The 15,934-nt window shown below is 37.8% G+C and overlaps 1 protein-coding gene across 2 annotated transcripts in view; it reads left to right on the forward strand.

Annotated features, from left to right (window-relative positions):
* Positions 1–15,934, forward strand: part of RNGTT (RNA guanylyltransferase and 5'-phosphatase) — a 196,152-nt gene that overhangs the window by 68,091 nt on the left and 112,127 nt on the right. For both annotated transcript variants that reach the window (XM_075707673.1, XM_075707674.1), the window contains exon 11: positions 6,357–6,521. In XM_075707673.1, coding sequence (XP_075563788.1) covers positions 6,357–6,521 — 165 coding nt within the window. The remainder of the gene's footprint in view (positions 1–6,356; positions 6,522–15,934) is intronic.

Here is a 15,934-nt window from a genome sequence, read left to right on the forward strand (position 1 = left end):
CCCTCCATGGGGTGCAGCCCTTCAGCGTGGGTCCCCCACGGGGTCACAAGTCCTGCCAGCAAACCTGCTCCAGCCTGGGCTCCTCTCTCTCTCCACGGGTCCACAGGTCCTGCCAGGAGCCTGCTCCAGTGTGGGCTTCCCACAGGGTCACAGCCTGCTTCAGGTGCATGCACCTGCTCCGGCGTGGGGCCCTCCCCGGGCTGCAGGTGGATATCTGCTCCCCCATGGACCTCCCTGGGCTGCAGGGGCACAGCTGCCTCACCATGGGCTGCACCAGGGGCTGCAGGGGAATCTCTGCTCCGGCACCTGGAGCACCTCCTCCCCCTCCTTCTTCACTGACATGGGTGTCTGCAGAGTTGTGTCTCTCACATATTCTCAGTCCTCACTCCAGCTGTAGTTTGTGCCGGGTTGTTCCCCCCCTGCTTCTTAAATATGTTATCCCAGAGGTGCTACCACCCTCACTGATGGGCTCAGCCTTGGCCAGCAGCAGGTCCATCTTGGAGCTGGCTGGCACTGGCTCTACTGGACATGGGGGAAGCTTCTAGCAGCTTCTCACAGAAGCCACCCTTGTAGCCCCCCCGCTACCAAAACCTTATCATGCAAACCCAATACAAACATCAATGGTGAGAATCATAATTCAGTGACTTCAGCTGATTGTAAATATTCTGTGTTATATGTGTTACCTTTACCCTTCTACCCTGGTGAAGTGTACTTCTCATGTCTTTTGTAGTTATAAGGTTTTATGGTTTTTAACTTGAATTTGTATTCTTTTTGAGCAATCCAAGGAAGAGAAAAGTGAGGAGGGGAGCAATGTTTGTAGCACAACCTACTTTTTCGGTTTTGATCTTATCTGTTTAGTCACAGTTTTGACAGTCCTGCTGTTTTGTTCAAGTTATGTTTGCTAATAAAAAAAAAAGTGTGGAGCTATAGTTGTATGTTCTGTTAGGTCTTGATGTTTATGCATGGGCTGCAAACTTCTTTCCTTCATTGATTCAAACATATTTGAATTTATTTTCAGTGATTTTTTTTTTAAAGGAAATACAAATAATTTAATACATGTCTTAAGCATCTTTTTAGTAGGTCTGATTCCCCAAACCATTTCTGTTCTGTGGTAAACCAAAGCGATATTCCATTGCATAACCTGACAACGTATAAATAGTAATTATGTTCCTGCAGTACATTGGTTGAATTGTTACAATTGAAACAGTATTTCACATGCTGTACCTCACTGATGCCAAGATAAATTTTAGAAACCGTTTTGAAACTGCTAAATTCCTTGCCATTAGCATATCTGTTTTGGATATTTGAGTGATAAAAGTTAGAAAAAATGTTTTAAAATGTATTTTCAGATTATAATGGTTGTCTTGCCTTTTGCCTTTTAGAAATGAAAAACTTTAGAGTCATAATTCTACGAAAAAATTCTAAAATACTTTTAATCCTGTTTTAAAAAGAAAACTTCATTGGAGATGAAAAAAACCTTTTAGGTGTTTCAATATAGTGATAATCTTATTTGGAGAATGAAATAGCACCTTCAGATTGTTATAAAAGCTATGTGTATCAAAAAAATAGCAGCATCTATAAAACCACGGTTGGAAGAAATATGTGCCAGACCATTAATATAAAATGCAAAATATTAGACTGCATGGTCTTCAGAAGATGGGAGAACTGATAATGGGCTTTCATTGGAAATGCAGATGTCAGCTGTGGGTGCCTTGAATTGTCAATAATAATGTTAAACACAGGGTAGAATATCAGCCTGAGCTTATTCATTATTCTTCTCTCAAAATCATTAAAGCTAAGACAGTTGTGACATATGTTCTGCTACGGCTCAATAAGTGAAGACGTGTGTGGAACGTATATGCGTGTATATGCTGAATTATTCATGTCTAAGTTACTGCTTTGGGGAAGCAAATGGAGCGTGCTTTGCTGGCAGGTAGGCTTCAAACCATATCTCATGGAGAAAGAGAATAAATATTCTCAGTTTATCCTGGCCCAAGCTAGTTATCAGCTGTGTACACAGGCTCAGGCATTATTTTTCTTTTTACAATAGCTGCATTGGAAAAAAGCTGGATAAATATCAAATTCTAAGAGAAAGTACTTTAATGGGATTTAGCACCTGCATACCCCATTTTGCAATCTGTACTGCATTCATCTAGGTAAAGGACTTCCCACGTGAGGCTCACCAAATTTACTGAGCTGTAGCCACAAGGTCAACTTTAGAGGCAGGCGAAGGGAGACTTAAACCTGGAAAGTGATGGTACCTCCTCAGGGGTACCTTTCTCCTTGCGGAGGGAGAGGGGACTGAGGCAGTGTGTGCACCAGAAATCCTGTTATCCTCTTACGCCTGCCTCAACAATTCCTGCCGTCTTCCTGTATTTAATGACCTGGGATTTGAGTTACTCACCAGCCCTTGTAGCCGTATCGGTGTGAGGTTGTGACTTCAACACGGAGGTCTCTGTGGATGGGGCAGAGGGCAGGAGCTACAGCAGAGGAATAGCCTGTCACTTGACCACATTCAGTCTCTTGGCACCCATCTGGAGGAATGTTATTGGGACTGTAATTTCCCCCTGCCTTTTTTGTTTTTTTTTTTGTTTGTTTGTTTGTTTTTTAGCTCCTTTCAGCAAATAAATTCTCATGTCCCCCCCTCCCCAAGACAATAGATATTAAATGAGCTGCAGACCCTGTTTTTTAGTATTTTTAAACGTGTATTTCTTTTGTGGTACACTAGGTTCTTCTGTGACTTACTGTGTATGGGTTCTGTTGGGAATTTAATTTGAAATATTGTAAGTTTAAATTTAGAAATGTTCAGTCCTGGGTGGATTTCAAAGCTCTGTAGAAATCTCATTTTATGTTTTGAGGATGTGTGGAGGATTGTGTTTAAAATCAAAACAGTATTTTAAAGTGTCACATCTATTGCAAGCCCACTTCATGCTGTGACCTCTTAGTGCAATGCACAAAGTTTCAACAGGTGAAGGGAATTCAGCTGTTCAAGGAAGAGGTGTTGCTTCAACAGATGACTCCTCTCTTGAGGTTTGTCTTAATGATATTTTGCTTCAGGATACATTTTAATTACTATGAGGGGGAAGTGTAACTTTCTAGCATAGACAGGAAACACATGCTACTTGTTAATTTTGTTTTACCCTTTGCTAACAAACTTATTTTAGGTTAAAAATGTCTAGAACAGGAATTATCATCTAATGCACTCCAGTAACTACGCTGTTAGGCAGTGGCAAACCTCATGCTTCTCACACAAGTAAAAACTTACATACTGAAATAAAATCTCAAACATCTGAATGCTTAAATTAATAAAACATCTATGTTGCCTAAAAACATACTAGTATTTGCTGCCTGGGTTTAGATTATACATGCATCAATGTCTTGTTTTTTGGACAATTTTTGAATGTGTGCTTTGTATACTAAATACTCTCTTCCTGGTTTTGTTAAGGTCTGTGAATTATTTATTGCAGCCTATGTTGCCCTCCTGCTTATTTGCTAAAAGCTAGGATTTTACCACTTGAAGGTTTTGGATATGTCTGCGATAAATACATTGTATATTAGCAACATTTTTTGTAATTATGGCAAGTGTCTGATAACAAAGAAAAAGCCCTCCTCTTCCAATATTGCTTTTATTCAGTGTGTCCTTGATTTAAATTCAATGTTATGTTAATTCTGTTATTGCTAATGCCCGGTGTTTTGGGGGGGAATGAAATATTCCTTAACTTCTTAGTTTACTTGGCTGATGAAGAAGTTGCTCGGCAGCATTATCGGTGTTTTCCCATCTCATATAATCTTATGTCAGCCTAGCTCTGACCTTTATATGACAGAACCTAGTGGTAATAGACTCTTCTGCTTAACAAGCTTTGAAATAAAAATACATGATTGGCAGAGCTGCAGGAAATAATTAGTTCCAAGTAGATGTGAGAAGTGAAAGGATTATTTAAAGGAAAAGAAAGTGTTTCAGCTGGTTTATGGTGCATATGAAGTCATCTTAGCTTTTAATTTAACTATTAAGAGATTGAAATAAATTTAAGTCAAAATGTGAAAGCATTTCTGAATGAATCATTGTAAAGAAACTCTTTAAATAACTTTACTGCTTATTGGAAGCTCAGATATTTGAAATGGTAGTTCATTTGCTCTTTCAGACCTAGTCATAAAATGTGGCTGAGTGGAAAAGCTACTGTAGGGAAGAGAGCATGTGCACTAGATCTTGCTTAAACTTACCTAGAGAACAGTTTGTGGTGTTCTTTGAAATAATAATTCCCAGGAAAGAATTCTTCAATCAGTTCTTCAGTCAGTTGTTACAGAGGTCAAGATGTGTTTTCTGTGTTTTAATTAGATATACAAACCAGGACAAGCTCAATAACTGTATAGATTAGTTCTCGAGTATGCTGTACATGGGGGAGGAAAGAAAGAAAGAACGATTCTCCAGAATTTTGTGAGCAGCCCATAAAAATCTGTAGAACATGCAGCCGTGTTCTGCAATGAATGAATAATGAGCCACTCTCCTGCCTCTTGGATTTTCCCATACTCTAATTTTCCATTCATTTGAATGGCTTTTTACTAATAGCACCTCCATGTATGAAAGGAAAGCAACAGTGAAAGCAAAGTTAACAGGCAAATAAGCTTTCTTCTTCTTCACAAGCGTGGCTCAATGACCTGAGATGAGGAGACATGTCACCCATGTTGTCACGGGCTTTGTGCAGAATGTGCTTCCCCCCAGGTGATAGTGGCTGTGTTGCCTCTGCTCATAAAGATTGAAGCAGAGTGCTGTAAGAAAGTGGTTGTGAATGACGTGGGAGTAATGCATAGTTCTTAGTTATTGCAATGAACAACTGAGGACTTTTGATAGAGATCTAGTAAGGATCTAATGCTAGGAAAGAAATGTAAGAGAAATCTAATGCCCCTTTGGAAGCATGAAATACAGAAGATTCTGGTGAAAGCCAGGATGAGTTTGGAAAGAACTTGATTAAACTCATGTTGGTCTAAAATTGGCATTCTGTTTTTCTCCTAATTAAGACAGCTGTTCAGATACTACTCATTCTCTCTCTTACCTTTGTATATGTCATCAGGATGTCATTTTGCCATTTATTTCCTTTGCATTCTTTCAGATGGCCCAGTTCGGATTCTCTTTGATGCACTTCAGAGAGGGGCTTTTTTTCTCTTAGGTTCTCTTTTCATTTCTTTTCTAGCTGTGCTTAGTATAGGAAATAGCTGGTTGCTGATTCTCCTGCTCATCTGTACTGCTGCCATTGATGATTAGAGTCCCATGTCTTGTTGGTTTCCTGTGCTCATTGCTTTCAGCTTTTGAAAAATTCTGGTTTTGAAGCCAAAGCTCTGCGAGTTTATTCTCTGTGGGCCATGAAAGGGATGGTTTTTGAAATTTTATTTTTTTGTGTGTGTGTGTGTGTGTTTGAATGGGGTGGCAAAATGAGGGATGATCTCCTGTAAATAAATTGCAGTGCTGTATCGTGCTTGTAACAATGCAAATCTGTGAGTTTTGTGCCTTATTGCTACAAAGGTGGCACGTCTGATTGAAACTAACTTTAGAATTTATAAGTTGCCAGTTGCTTATTTTTTCTTAGTGATATCCACAGTGTGTTCTCCTTACTATCTAATGCTCAAAGTATAATAAACTCCGTTACAAGCAATTATTAATCTGACAAATGTGCATTTTGAAAGCTTATACTGATCTGGTACAATGCACCAAATGTATAAAGAGCAATGTAAAGCTGCTGTTTTATTTCAGGTCTTGAAAGGTCAGAGTAAACTACTGAGACTTAGAGAAGGGCTTTTACTATCTTTTTGTGACCAGGCCATCACTTACCTTGCAGGTTTTTGCAGCCACTGTTTATTGGCACATTTTCCAACTGCAGCTATATTTTTCTCTTTTCTATGACAGAAAAGCTAACATTTACATAACGAATGCTTCTTTCAAGGCATCAATATAGTACATTTAAAGCAATGAGTTTGCTTAACTGTGTAAATCACACTGTTGTATTGTTATTAAAAGCATTATGAACAAAATGAGCTAACTGACTTCAGAGGAAAACTGTGTGGAAAAGTGTGTAGCTGCTATATCCAAAGCTATTTGCTTAACTTTAAAGTATTTATGTATTTTACTCATATATGCTTGAATATGTATGACAGGTTTTTATCTTTCTATGAACTTTGATTTGATTAAACCTCTTACAGCCTGAGACAAATGCTTGAAAACCAAGTATTTGGCAAAAACATGTAGTGATTTGATAATATGTTTATGTATCTGTATGATTCTAAATACTGTGTAAGGAAAACTTAGACTGTTCAAATAACTTGGTAAGTGTTTGCTTTTAATACTGATCTTTGTAACTTGGCAGGGACAGCCTGTTGGAGACTGTGATTTTAATGTTCGACTTGCATGTATAGAGAAAGAGATTATATTTCCACGACATGAAAAGATGAAGAATGGTCTTATCGACAAAGCACAGGAACCATTCAGTGTTCGAAACAAACCATTTTTCGACATCTACACTTCAAGAAAGGTAAACTTGATTTCAGCTGTTTATGTTGTGGTGCTGAAGGCAGCGAAACAGTGTTGGGTATAGGTTTTCCCTCAGCTTTTTTAGCTTCCAGCGAGTTCCTCTGCTAACCGAGTGTTCAGCAATGCTTGGGGGGTGATTGGCAGTTTGGGATACTCTGAAAAGTGGTTTTAGGCTACCTATTCCTTCTGAATTACTATTTTCCCATATTTAAAACCTGTACTTTGGCAAAACCTAATTCTTTAGTTTCGTAATGCTGAATGATGGTACAGAAGTTAATAGCTTTAGTCTGAAATGTCTCTGAGCTCAAGGGAATGTCTGAGAGCTGTGTTGTTTACACTATCCTCCTTCATAGGTAAGAATATAATGTTCTTACTTCCAGTCCCCATCTGGCCGTAGTATAAGAATCATGAGTTGTGCTTGAACTCCCACTTCATGTTCAGCAGTGATTACTAAGAGGCCATTCTAGTTAATGTCTCCACATTTTACTTATTAAACTACTGCCCTAGGTCTTCCGAAGTAATGCATATAACTTGTAAATATATATATGAGTTCCTATCTTTCATTGAGCACCCTTTTCTTCAGTATAGCCATACCCTAACATTCTGTAAAATACTTTTATTCTCTTCTGTGAATTAAATGGCTCCTGGATAATACTTTCTTTAGAGGAACTCGTTTTTTTCAGCACTGCTGTCAGAAGTAGTCCCATATCTCACCAACACAGAGCAGTGAACATCAAATTGTTGGTTTCTGCTTGCTTTTGTCATTTCCTCGATCCTGTAGCACGTAATAAATCTCGCCCCAAGAGGAGAAGTAATGGCATTTTGGCTAACCAAGAGTGGCTGAAAAGTAGATAACAAGATAAGGCATAAGCTGGACTTTCAAAAAAACCTGGCAGAGAGTGGCAGTCTTTGGAAAGTTTGTCATGAACAATTCAATGAGCAGTTTGGTGGATAAAGCACTATAAATGTTTTGATCACTTCTCTGTATTTGTGGTGTTGCATTTTTGGGTTGTCTATTTAAAATCAACATTGTAAATTTGAAGTAAATTTATGAAGTAAAATCATGGGGTGAAAAATGCTGTTTGTCTAGGACACAGAATTTTGAGCTTGAAATTAAAAGAAACTAGAACAAAAGGAACACGTCTTAAAAAAGGTTTCTTGCACAAATTTACAGTTTCTTGAAGTGTTGTGAAGTTCCAGGTTATTTAACCTCATTTAAAAATCACAGGAAGAACATGGATGGAAGCATTCCTAGAAAAATTTCTAGGTAAAACACATCTGTAAACAAATCTCATGCTAGTTAAATCTGATTGCCAGCACATGATTATTGAAATGATCCTCTGCTTCCCAAAACCTAGGAAATTAAAATTATGCTCAATGGCTTTCTTTTTCCTGTCTAAAGGAGGTTTCCGAATTGTCCATGTGCGTTCCAGTGTATGGGATTTTAACAATTCTGCCTGTGGCACTTCTTAAAGTCAGCAATGTAATGATGCTATTCGCTGGTCTTTCTCTGCCTTTCTCAAAGCTCTGAGCATAAACTCTTTAAGACATTGACTGTCTGATTACCCAGCAGTAAAGCATCAAATATGTTGATGAGGGAAAAAAAAATTATACACAGCTAGAATTTGTTTCATAATAGACTTAGAATTGCTTTTGACACCAGTGCTTGGGCAGTATTTCTTTATTCTGTCCTTGTCCTTGCCACCAGGTTTAACTTCTGAATTATGGAACGAAGCAGTCATCTGGCCAATTTTCTTCATTTTTGTGACAAATATTCCTGTATGCAGCAGTTGGAGATACACACAGAGAGTAGGAGGGGTAGAGTTACTGGCAGTGCAGAGCAAATAGCCAGTGTTACTTTAATCTTATTTTAATAATTTCAAACATTTATAATTTATCTACTGTGCGCATGTATTGGATCAAATTGTTAGGAAAATAAAGCAAGTAAGAGTAATATCCTGGGTTTTATCAAACTATACGTTTACATCATTTTTTTAACTAGGCCTCTTTTTGTCAGTTAACTTCTACCCCAGTTAGACTGAGTGAAAGTCAGTGGCTGGTTTGCACTATAGTTATATAGCACATTTCCTTTCTCTGAGGGTTCCCTTTCCTCTGAGAGTTTTGCTGCTCTTTTATGAGTGATGAATATACCATTGGAACAGATACAGTGGTCAGTTAGGCAGTTTGAGAGAGCAGGGCACCTGAAAGTGTGAAGTGTGGCTATCTCTTTAGTTTTTGTTACTTATCTCAAGCTTTTAAAAAACAGTATTTGAAGATATCAGTAAGTCTGCAGTACCAGGTAAAACTTTAAGGACATTGCAACCTGCATTTGAGGTTGTTATGTTGCAAATGCAGTTCAGACAACAAATTCTCATCCTAATGTGTTATCACCACCTTAAAAACATCTTTGAGGTAAGAGTATCTATATGCTTTTAATTTATTGGGGTATTTGGGTTTGGTGTGGGTGGTTTGTTGTTGTGTTTTTGGGGTTTTTTTTGTTGTTGGTTTTGGGGTGTTTTTTTTAAGTGGCAATCAGGGCAGACTCTAAAGCTTCCTACATTTTGGGTTTGAAATAACCATAGGTTTTCAAATTCTCTTTTTGTACAATGTACGTTATAGGTTATAAATAATCCTTGTCTTCATTTAAAGTCACTGTTACCTAGTGAAACATGTTCATTATACTACTGTTATAACAGAAGACTTCTAATGAGGCTTTAAATCTGATCATTGTTTTCAATAAGTCAGAAGTTTTGTCAATATTTAAGAATTGTAAGGAGTAGTACTACAAGTATTGATGTGGAGTTTTATCTAAGGCAATATTGGTAAACGTTTAACAGAAATCTTTATAGATTCAAAATATTTTTCAAATCTGTATCTGCTCAAAAGAATAATGTTCATAAAAATATATTCTCAAAAGAATAATATTTAGACTAAGCATTACTGTTGTTCTTTCTTACCTCAAAAATACATTTGTTGTTTCATTATTTCTGTGAACTTGATGAATGTGGTCCCTGTAACACATCCTTAGGATAATGAAACAGGGATTACATCTTCATATTCAGCACAACTTCGTGAACAGAATTTTTCATTATATATGGTCAGAATAGACTATTGTTTTGAAGTATTGCCCTATTCTGAAAGAGGACTATTTAAAAATAGTATTGCTTTGCCCAAAAGAGCTCTTTCCTATGTTTATTCAGTCATCTCTGCAACTATAGCAACAAATGTACTCATAGTGATGAATACCTCGTTAGTATAGCTGAAAGAGCAAGCTGGGTTTCTTTTGCATCAATGACAAATGTCTTGAACAGGGTTTACCAACTCTGTGTGCAGCACAGCAAGGTCTGCAGGGAGTCAAGGAATTCCTTCTAGCTTCTAAGTCTGCTTATATTCAGATTGACTCAGCATATCCATCAATCTGTCTCCAGAGATGGTGGCAGCTGAATGGATGCTAAAGGACTGACAAATGGGACCTGCTTAGGTAGATCTTCTCCTTATGTTTAATTAGCCATTTTTCTTGTTCTTCTCCAAGAACAGCAGAATCCTTTCATCTTTAGAAAGGATACAACAGGATCCTTCCTTTCTTGACTAGAGGTCCTTAAAGATTTACACCCTTGAGTGGTCTCAGAAAAGCTGTATGTTTTCTTAAGCATGTGTTTCTTCCCTACCTCCAGTTCCTGTATTTCACTGACATGATGTAGCTTCTCAGGTCACCCCCAAGGCTTGTTATTTTCAAGGAAAGATCAGTGGACATAGCAGTCTTCGGCCACAGATAAAGTGGATCTCTAATTGCACTAGCATATTCAAGACTGAAACAGTTGAAAACCCATACCACTGGTCAGAATGTGTTTCATCAAAATTCTTGGAGTATGTCTTGGAGTTTTTTTTTGAAGTGTAGCTGTGTTTTGCTTGGGGTCAGGAAAAGAATTGAGTGTACTTCTGAATTACTGCAGCTAGAACCACGTATCACATCTTATTTTTGTTTTGAGAAATTTCATTTTTTGAAATATGTTCCCAGGATGCAGTTTGAACCTCACAAAAGTAAATATTGTAGACCTCTCCCTTCACAGCCTCACTCCGTCATTCCTTTCTATGACCTGAGTTAAGACATAGTGTTCCAAATTGAAAGCCGTTGCTGGCCATTCTTCTTATTAAAAATAGCATGTGTCAATAAACATGTGTTAGCTTGGGTAGATTGTAGGAAGGTTACTCAGAAAGGCCAGGAGTCACAGTGCTATATTTAATAGCAGAATAAATGGCTAAAACTTAAATTATACCAGGAAAAAACAAATGTTGTCCACATAGATTTAATTATTTTCAGTGAAAATGTGGAAGTGATTACTTGAAACAGCAGTAAACTTTGTACTGTGTTATATAATATGTCCAGTAATGAAATTGTTCTTAGAGTTATGGATTTGGGACTCTAATACCAGAGTTAGAGTACTGGCTGGTTTTTTTTCTAATCTGAAAATCAATTTATTGTGAAATGAAATGCACTTTCAAAGTGCAATTATAAAGTATGGCAGCATTTATAGTTGTGCCTTGACATTTGTTGTTGGTACTAGATTTTGGAAATAAGGGCTATATCTTTACAACGTTATATCTTTATAATATTGTCTTGAATGTCATTTTAAGATGTTTTGATAGACTTTGGTTTGTTTTTTATAAGACTGAGTTTCTGTGGTAAGAGGCCAGTCACCTGGGGACAGGTTGTATATTCTCGGAATCTCTAAAAATTATACTATCTTGAATTATCTTGTTGAACTTTGATATTGATGGAGAAAGCAGGATCACTAAATTTGTCTGCCTCTATAATCAAAGATTCATTAAACACAGTTTACTCTTCTAGTGTTAGGTGGGAACACATGTACTCTGTGAGCCATTTCGCCTTTTAATGTAACTTCCAAATTCTCTTAGAAAGATATTTTTGCGCAATGTTGGATCATTGTTGTTTGTCATTACACTTGCATGATTTGTCACTTTTGTTGCATAGCTTGCTTTCTTTTCACTTATTAGTGTACATCAGAATTCAAGGAGATGACATAGTCAAATCTGTCAGCTTTCCCACCCATCATGTAAGGACAGCAGCAGTCTGTGGAAGAAGCTGAGTTTAGGGCTTCCTTGATGCTAAAGTATTAAAGACCAGTGAGGTTAATGCTTTATATGCTGCATATTCTTAGCCTTTTATTTATACAAATATTTTAGGATTTTCAACAAGGACATTATCTTCATTATATTAAACAGGAAGTATAGGTACATAGAAATAATTAAACTCTTGGAAATGATGCAAGTCTTGGCTTTGCCTAAACCAACCCACAGTTCTTCTGCAAGGATTTTTTTGTGTGGACAGTCCCAGCCCGGATGTCATCACTAAAGCCTATTGTCTAGTGAAAATGCAGTCTAGCAGGAGTAGAAAAAGAAGTTCCTTTCTGTGCAGTCTGTGGTCCCATGGAGAGATGTGCCCATCACTCTCAATGGAACAATAGGGCTAAAGGTTAAACAATGATACAGGTCAAATGAAGAACCTTCTTCAAATGTTAGCACGCTGTATGTCAATGACTTGTCAGTTCTTAGACTATTATCTGGTTTTAAAATGACAGCTTGTCCTAGAGGGATTAGAATGAAGATGAGTAATCTCTGCTAGAAGATTAAATGGTCTAGGATCTTCTTGAAAGTTTTCAGTCAAATCTGTGAACTGACAGATGACTTTTTGTTCTCCTGGTTTATTTGACATTTGGTTTTTTATTTTTATTTTTTTGAAACTGCTTTTGTTGTAGTTAGCAAAGGTGGAACGTTTAAAAGCTTGTACCAATAAATGTATAGCTACTGTTGAGGTGGTTTGATTTGGAAAATTAAGTGGCTGTGGACCTCTGACGGTGAAGGAGACTGTGTAAGTACATGACTTGCTGGTGTTGGTGTGAAGTATCTTGCAGGCAGCTGAGGCAGCTGTATTTGCATGGCCTGAAAAAATGAACCCTGATAAAAAGCAGAATATGTGGACATAGCCCATCCATGTCTGCCAAGAGAGCTGTTAACCCAAAACTGACTGTAAATGACCACAAAGCCCAGTCTTATGTCTCCAAGTAGCCTACAGATGAAAATGTGGAGAAGGTTTGCAGTCATGGGACAGAAGATGAAAGAATTCAGTGGCAGCAATGGCAGCAGCAGCAGTGTCAAATAATCTCTGTCTATTTATTGGAGATTTTGAATTCCGCATCTCAGTGGAGGGGGAATGTTACCATCTGGAGGGTTTTTAATGCCAAAAAGACTTGTTTCCTCTGGTTTTATTTTTGTTTTTATTTTCTATGCCTTAAGGAGTAGCTTAATCGGCTCACCTTTCAATCCTGCATTTCCTGACCTAGAGTTGGCAGTCCCTCTTCGGTGTCTGGCCTACACCATAGTTCTCGCTCCATCTGTTCTGTTCCAGGTTTTTGGCCTGTTTCTCATCTCATCTCCTTTTAATTATCTTCTAACCTATCTCCCCTCTACCATTTTGTTGCTGTTTGCTTTTATTTCTTTACTTTGTATATTTCTTCCTCACTGTGTCCTATTCCATCTCCCCAAAAATGGAAAGTCAAATGTTGTAAAAGCAGTATTGTCTTACTCCACCCTTAGATGCTTTTGTGCTGGCGGTTGTGTTCACTCGAATTTTCCTTTTGGAGTGCTTTTCTTCCTGTAAATGCAAATAACGGTTGACCTGAGGAACCTGGTAAACAAGTAGTGAATAAGAAGCTGGAAAGATGTTATCTTATGCTTATATTAAAATTTGAAATCTTCACTTGGCAGCTGTCCTGTATCCCAGCAGGTAGTACCTCAGCCTGATTTTTCAAAATGATTTTACCATGTGAATTTTAAAGGTAAGGACAGCCAACCAGACCAAGTGGAAGCTGTGTAGATTGCAATATGAAATAGATGACCAAACCGTGGCTCTTGAGCTGAATGTAGGTTACTATCACTTAAAATTCGGTGCTTGAATTGGAGCTATTTTATGCAGCCAGCTGCAGCACTAGAATGACGTGGATACTGTTCGGTAAACATAATTTCTGGCAGTGCGCGGATGAGGGTAGCGGGGACTTTATAGGCCAGGGCTGGTGGGGTGTCCAGCTGCCTCTGGGGGTTCCTTTGCTTTCTGTGGAGCAAGAGGGCTGCAGTTCTTTGGTTAGATCTGGTTTACACCAAAAGATTTTCCCTTGTGCTAGGGAAGAAAATTACTTGTCTATGGCTGTCTTTTCAGCCTCCTTGCTCTGGTGGAGTCACTTGAGGAGACACGTTCACGAACAAGAATCTGTGTTCATTTCCTAGGCTTAACAAAAAAGGATTAGGCTACTTGCTTTTGATTATTATTATTTGTGATGTTGAAGGTCAAGTATAATATTTCAGCACAGTATAATTTTGGTTAGGGAAAAGGGGAAATAGTTTTTTGCTGTTGGTTTAAGAAATTATTCACACATTGGTTACATTTCACATTTTTTGGAAAGTGATCTACCTAATTTAAAAGGAACAGCCTTGACTATTTCCATGAAGGATTATTTTCATAACTAGTGGCCCATGTTAGATATTGCTAGTCGTACAAATTAAATTAATGTAGAATAATTCAGATGTGGAATATATAATTAAATTCTGACTTCCCAGACTATAGCGTGGGAAAGAAAACAATGAAACCAGTGGAAAAATAAAGGCATATGGATAAAGCATTATACTTGGTGCACATTGTAAGTTTAAACATCAGAACAGTACATACTCAGTTTAGCTTTTAACATTTTAACATTAGCTTTGGACATTCTAACATTTTTGTGAACTATTTCTTCTGTATTTTGTACAATGGAAATACACGTTTCTACGTAGGAAAAATGTCTTTAACAGTGATTTCTACTTTCAGTTTTGTGGTGTATTACCAAAACAGAGAAAATGCAAATCTGTTTGGACCTAATTACCAGTTGGTATCTCAGTATGGGCAATCGAATTGGTATATTTGATATCTTCTGAATTAGCAGACTCAGCTGTGGTGACTAAGTGGGTCACTCCACTCATTAATCGAGGGGCAACTGTTTAATATTGTCCGTTGTGCCACTTCACAGCCTGTCACTTTCCAAACTGCCTCCTGGCAATACAGCTCCGCAGGGAAGCCATCAGCCTTCTCATATTGGAATGATGTTCAAGAGACATGCGCTTAATTTGGATAAAATGAATAAAAGCACAAAGAAAATTGTCAAAGATGGGGGTGAAATTTAAAGCGATTCATTATGAAACAAGATTATAGGACATCCCTGCTAGCTCTTTCTTTTCTTCTGATATGCCCAGTTTTCCAAAAAATACTGTACAAAATTACTCTTTTTCTTTAAAATCAAGAAGTAATAAAATCTTAGCATTTTACTGTTATGGCCTTACAGTGGCAAGTTTTAATTTCAACTTTGTAGCAAATAAAGCCCTCAAGTGCCATTGCATAGCAGAAGAATCAGATGTTTTTGAACATCCAGAACATAATGTTAAATCTTCATTTTTGGGCTAAAATCACTGCATCAGTGCCCAGTGGAATACATTAGCCCAGTTTGAATCGGGCATTGTAACAGTAAATGTATGAAAACTATGTTCTTGAATATCCATTTTATGTCTAATTGAATTGTTGTATATACAGATTTGTCTTTGTTGAAGAGTCTTAGTGGAAATGTGTAATAAAACATGATCCTTAATTATCTGATTTAATTAAAAGAGGCCCGTCCACGTTCCTGACAGCCAGAGACCGGATTATGTTGTAGCAGTTTACACAGGGGCTGGATAACAGATAAACCCTATCAAGTTTGTAACATTGGAAGATCATTTAGAGAACAAATTAAAATGTACTTGGCCCCATTGCACTCAACTCAATGTCATTTTTTCCTTTGACATCAGAAGAGCTTTTGAAGGTTGTGTTTGATCAAACCCAGAGTATTAGGGAGCTTCTGAACTTTAGTGGGAGAACCTTGCTCAGTTGAGGGCATCAGGTAACAGACTTTACTGAGTATCTGCCATCCATTCAGGAATGTCACAGATTGTAGATCATCTGTAAATAGGTCAAAGAATTTGCTAGTGGCACCTATTAAACCTCCTCCAGCTCCAGCAGGACTCTAGTCTCAGGCAGGTGTGCTCTGCCAGGTAGGAGAGCATGGGGAAAGTGATGTGGACAAAATCGCAATCCCTAAAGGAAAAAACTGAAGGTACCTTGCAGGTTGCAACAGAGAACTGGCAAAAGCACAGTAAATTAAAGGGCCAAGCTATGAAAAATATTGCTCTGTTTCTTCATCAGGTAAAATAAACATGAAATACTATTGCTGTTTGGCAGCGGCATTCCCTCACAGCCTCGAGGAATCCATGTTTCTCCTGTTTTGAAGCTATCACAAAAGTCAATTAAAGTTTCTCGAAGCAGCCTATTTCTCT

Source organism: Pelecanus crispus, chromosome 3 (genome assembly GCF_030463565.1).
Source record: "Pelecanus crispus isolate bPelCri1 chromosome 3, bPelCri1.pri, whole genome shotgun sequence".
Classification (NCBI taxonomy): Eukaryota; Metazoa; Chordata; class Aves; order Pelecaniformes; family Pelecanidae; genus Pelecanus; species Pelecanus crispus.